Here is a 5,049-nt window from a genome sequence, read left to right as displayed (position 1 = left end):
CCATCTTAGACAGTTCCTAAAGGATGACTGGGTTTTGCTCTTAATAAGAGTGATTCATTTTTCTATAGAGCTTTAAGACTTGGGCCAGCTAGGTGGTGCAGTGAATAGAGCACCTGTCCTGGAGTCAAGAGGCCCTGAGTTCAAATCTGACCTCAGACATGTGGCACTTACTAGCTGTGTGACCTTGAGCAAGTCACTTAACCCCAATTACCTTGCCTTCCACCCTCAAAAAAATCTTTAAAAAACCATCCAGAGATTTACTTTACTAAGCATTCTCTCTGTAATAACCTTGTGAGGTAGGCATTCTGATTTTTACAGATGAAGAAACTGAGGCCCAAAGAAGTGGTTTGTTCACAGTCATATGCTAGTAAATGGAAGCGTAGCGGCCTCACACCAGTTTTTCTGAGCCTAAGGCTTCTTTCATTGTGTCCCCATGCCATTGCCTCCCCTACCCCAACACATATTCCTGGAGGATAGAAGTGACCCCTCCTGTACTGCTCAGTGGGGTTGTCAGCTTTTACCTTCCTAGGTTCAGTACCTGAGCAGAGAAGAGTCACTGACTGCAAAGGTTCTTTTATCAACGACTGCACCTTTGTTCTGGGATCATTGGGTCTCTGAGCTGTTTGGTGGGTTGATTGTAATGGACATTTCCTTCCTCCCAGTTTTCCCAAACTGTCTGGCTGACTCAGGCTTCATGAGAGATTTCTACCACAAATGGGGGGAGACCATAACAAGCCTAGGATTACCCTCCCAACTCCAGTGTCCCACTTTCCCCTTTTGGTGGGTCTTAACCTCTCTGGTAAGTGCCTGGATGTTCTGGGATTGGAGGCCAGGTCACGATAGGGGTGAGGGCAACATGGGTGAGATGGAAAGAGGCTGCAACTCTATCCAAAATGGAAGCATTCTGGACATCTCTCCTACTCTCTCAATCCTAGGGCCCATCAAGCCTCACCTTCAACCAAATGTCACACTCCCTTGAAGCCCGGGCTAGTTAAGGAGGAGACAAGTATGGACCTGGACACAGATTAAATTTCCATATGGAAAGTGTGACTGAAGGAGAGGAGCTGAGTTTACACAGTAGGAGCTTGTGGAGAGGGCACAGCCTTGAGGGCGCCTCCAGGCAGAGAAGAGAACTCCGGAGATGAGCAGTCTCACTCCCTCTTCTAGTCCCAGGGTTTGGCAGGAGGGGGGAACCGACCAAAGGGGACTTTCTCCTTCCTTTAGCCTATAATCTCTTGCTGAGAAACCCTGGGGGAGGGAGCTGCATCCCTGCCTTCTGCCTCCGTGCCCCCTTCTCTCAAGGGAGTGCCCTCGGAGATCGAGGGTCGAAACAGGGAGCTGAGCCTCTGGCGATAGCGATGCCTCACCTGCCGGGCGGTTCGGGCTAGGCTCCCCACTAAGCAGTAACAGAGCGGATTGAGGCTGGAGTTGGTGAGACCCAGCCACTGGGCGAAAGGCCTCAGCTGCAGAACCCAGGCTGTAGAAGACTTCCCAGGGGACCAGTCCGGGGTGTGGAAGTCGATCCAGATATCCAGCAGGTAGATTGGCAGCCAGGTAACAGCGAACAGGGTGACCAGAGCAATTACCATGTGAGCCACTCGCCTCCTCACCTTAAGCCGCGAAGAGGGCAGGGTCGGTGGCGATGGCCAGGGCCCTGCACCCTCCCTAGGGCGTCGAGCCCAGGGTCCTGGTGGATTCTGGAGTCTCCTCACCGTCAGCCAGCCTAAGGCCAGGTTGAAGAGCACTGGCAGGCAGTAGAGCAACCCAAAGAGGAGGCAACCATAGGCCTGCTTCAGCCGTGCCCCAGGCCACACCTCACGGCAAATAGGAAAGGCCAGTGGCAGCCCCTCCACCAGCTCGATCTCATCCCGCCTGTGGGCAAAGGCCAAGGGCAGGCAGATAGCGGCCGACACTGCCCAGACCGAGAGGATTGTGGCGAGGGCCCGGCCACGGGTACAAGAGGCCCGAGCGCGCAGGGGCCGCCGCACGCCGTAGTATCGGTGCAGACTGATGGCAGTGAGGCTCAGGGCGCTTGCTGCCACCGTTAAGGCTTGCACGAAGGGTGCAGCACGGCACAGAAAGTCCCCGAAGACCCAGGACTTGTAGAGCACGTTGCCCACGGTCAGGGGCATGCAGATGCACACCACCAGTAGGTCACACACCGCTAGGTTGGCCAGAAGGCGGCGAGTGGGACTGGGACCGTCAGGAGCTGTTCGGGAACGTCCAACCCTGCGCTTCTCCCCAGACAGCAGAACCCATAGGGAAGCGGTGTTGCCAGCTAGCCCCACGGAAAAGGAGAGCAGGTAGAGTGCTGTGAGGCTGATGGCCACAGGCTCCTTGGAGAAAAGGAAGAACAGTTCTTCCAACTCCTCCCAGCTCAGCTTTCCCAAACTGTTGTTGCCTGCAGTCGCCTGCAGGGAAGTGTTCTCCCCTTTGGCAGGGGAGATCAGGTAGGTGGTGTCCATAATAAAGTTGGTGGATTTAGGAGACCCAGGGTGTCTTCCAGGGCGCAGTGAAGTTTGGTTCGAGCCTAAGAAAGGAGGAGGATCAGGAATCTGGCACCTCGAGAAACTCCCCTGGGAAACAGACCCTCCAAACTCATTCTAAATAGATTTTCTCGTTCCCGTAATCCCTCTCCCCAGATGCCCTCTCCTTTAGCACTTCTCTCTATGTCTGTGTTGGGAATCATCTATGGATCTGGAGATGGGCTGGGAAAGGCCAATTATCCCATCTTAGACTATGAGAAGGGTGCACGGGTAGGTTTTGAGGGCTCCCAAGGTGTGCAGCCGTGACATGTGGAGGAAAGGGTCTCTCAGAACCCTGATAGGCTCAGGGTATGAATGCCCTTTGTCCCTCCTCCTTGCTTTCCCTTTCTACTATGGACCGGTCATTCCCAATTCCTGAGGAGGACGTGGGGCAAGAGTGAGGATTAAAAAAAAATCCCTTCTTTCCTTCTCCTCTATTCCCGTCGTGGTGTTCTCTTCCCTGGCTTCGAAGAGATTATTTTCCCATCCCTCCTTACCATTCATCATCCCAGATGGAAGTATCACCAGGTCTTCCTTTCTCCCCCATCACACCTCCAGATCCTTCTTTTTCCCTACTCGGGACAGTAGTATCGTCCATTTCCATCACCTACGACTGTTTATATCCGTACTGTTCTTACTATGATACTCCCCCCCCCCCCCCCCCCCCCCCCCCCCCCCCCCCCCCCCCCCCCCCCCCCCCCCCTTTTCCTCTCCCCCCCTACCCCCTCCCGTCGTATTCCTCACTCCCCCCCCCCCCCTCCTTTTTTCTCCCTTCTTTTCTTTCTCCCCCCCCCCCCCCCCCCCCCCAGCTGCTGCATCTCCGCCACCTCCGTCTCCTCCGACGTTGTATTTTCCCCAGTCCTTCCAGATTGCAACCCATTCGCGGACATCCTAGAGCAGGGAGTTATTCTTTTATCTACTCCCTCCCTACCCCAGTCCTCCCAAGGATTATCTTGCTCACCTATTCATTCCGGTAGCTTCTGAGTGGGGATAGCGCTTTGCCTCGGAAGGTGAAGCCTGGACTCCTGACTGAAGGCAGAGAGCTTCTGTTGTTTTTACCCTCCTTCTGGGAGAGTCATAGGGTGGGGACAACTTTTATTCCAGTGGACCGCAGCTTTTATGGGTGGAACCGCATCTGAAGATCCACTCTGCCCCCTCCCCCTGCCAGAAAGAGAAGTGCAAGGGGCTGCTTCGGGGGCTCCTATAATATCCGGGGTTGGGGAAAGTTTCTGTGTGTCTTCTCTTCTCCAGTCCCCGACACTCTCCCCGTGGCTCCGGTCCCCTCCCTCGGCAGAATCCACGGGCTGGGGGAGATATTGAAAGTGAACAGCTAGTACTGAAGGGACAGCTCCCCCTTCCTTCCACTAAGGTGAGCGCTCTCCAACTGCATCCCAGGTACTGTCCCCAGGAGCTCTACCTCGAGAGGAGCCTCGTTCCCTTCTCTTGAGGGCGCTATGAAGAACGTTCTAAGCCGATTTCCAGGTTCTTCTCTTGATTGCAGGAGAGAATAGCACTTGAAGAAATCCCAAGCTCCCTCTCCCTGATGCTTCCGCAGATACCCACAACTGCTGTTGGGTACCTCCCCTTGTGCTCACCAACTCCAACCACAGCGTCTCCTTCCCGCAAAAAAGGAGAGACAAGTTTGGGAAGACGAGGGGGAGAGACTTACTTTTGGTCACGATGACTTCGAGTTTTCAGGAGGGATGAGACTTTCTAAATGGTGATATCCTGTAGGTAATTGTGGGGTTGAAATTCTGGGGAAAGTTTAAGCTCAATACCTAGATTTGGAAAGCATTTGCATAGAGGTGATAATTGAAGTCACAGAAGTGGATGCTATTGTCAAAAGGGAAAATGTGGAGAGGGACTAGAAGAGGAGGATGAACCATCAAAGTCTGAAAAAAAGTGGTTATATAGGCAGGAATGGAAGTGAGGAGGAGTCACAGAACCTCAGAGTTGGAAAGGACCTCAGGCGTCATCTAGTCCAACCATTACTTAAACAAAAATCACTTCTACAACATAATCAACAAGCGCCCATTCAGTCTTTGCTCACAGACCTCCAAACAGGAGGAATCAATCAACAAGTGTTTATCAAGTGCCTACCACATGTCACTCACTGTGCTAGATATTGGGAATGCAAAAAATAATAATAATAAAAAGGAAACATCCCTGTTCTCCAGGAACTTGCATTCTATCAGGGAATTCTGCACATGCATGCATATGTGTGTAAAAGTGTCTATCTATAATATATATAAGTGTGGGCACACACTTATATATACATACATATATGCACATGCATATACATACAGACATGCATACACACATACATACACACTATAGATATAGATATAGTAGTTGTAAGGTAGTTGAGAGATCAGGAAAGACTTCATATAGAAGATGCTGATGGACTTTGTTCTGAAGGAAGTGAGGGATTCTATGAGGTGGAGGTCAGGAGGCAGTACATTCTAGGCACAGGGAATTTGAATGGCCAGCACATAGGCAAAGAGGTGAGAAATGGAGTGTTAAT

The 5,049-nt window shown here is 52.1% G+C and overlaps 1 protein-coding gene across 1 annotated transcript; it reads right to left on the bottom strand.

Annotated features, from left to right (window-relative positions):
• Positions 1–1,220: 1,220 nt before the first annotated feature.
• Positions 1,221–2,465, bottom strand: LOC138159045 (QRFP-like peptide receptor). The gene has a single exon (XM_069085385.1). It carries the CDS (start codon positions 2,463–2,465, stop codon positions 1,221–1,223), a length of 1,245 nt encoding a protein of 414 aa, XP_068941486.1.
• Positions 2,466–5,049: the final 2,584 nt, after the last annotated feature.

Source organism: Petaurus breviceps, unplaced genomic scaffold (assembly GCF_028583685.1).
Source record: "Petaurus breviceps papuanus isolate PSGF00001 unplaced genomic scaffold, PetGlider_PUasm1.0 175, whole genome shotgun sequence".
NCBI classification, from domain to species: domain Eukaryota; kingdom Metazoa; phylum Chordata; class Mammalia; order Diprotodontia; family Petauridae; genus Petaurus; species Petaurus breviceps.
This window is presented reverse-complemented; position numbering and strand designations above follow the sequence as displayed.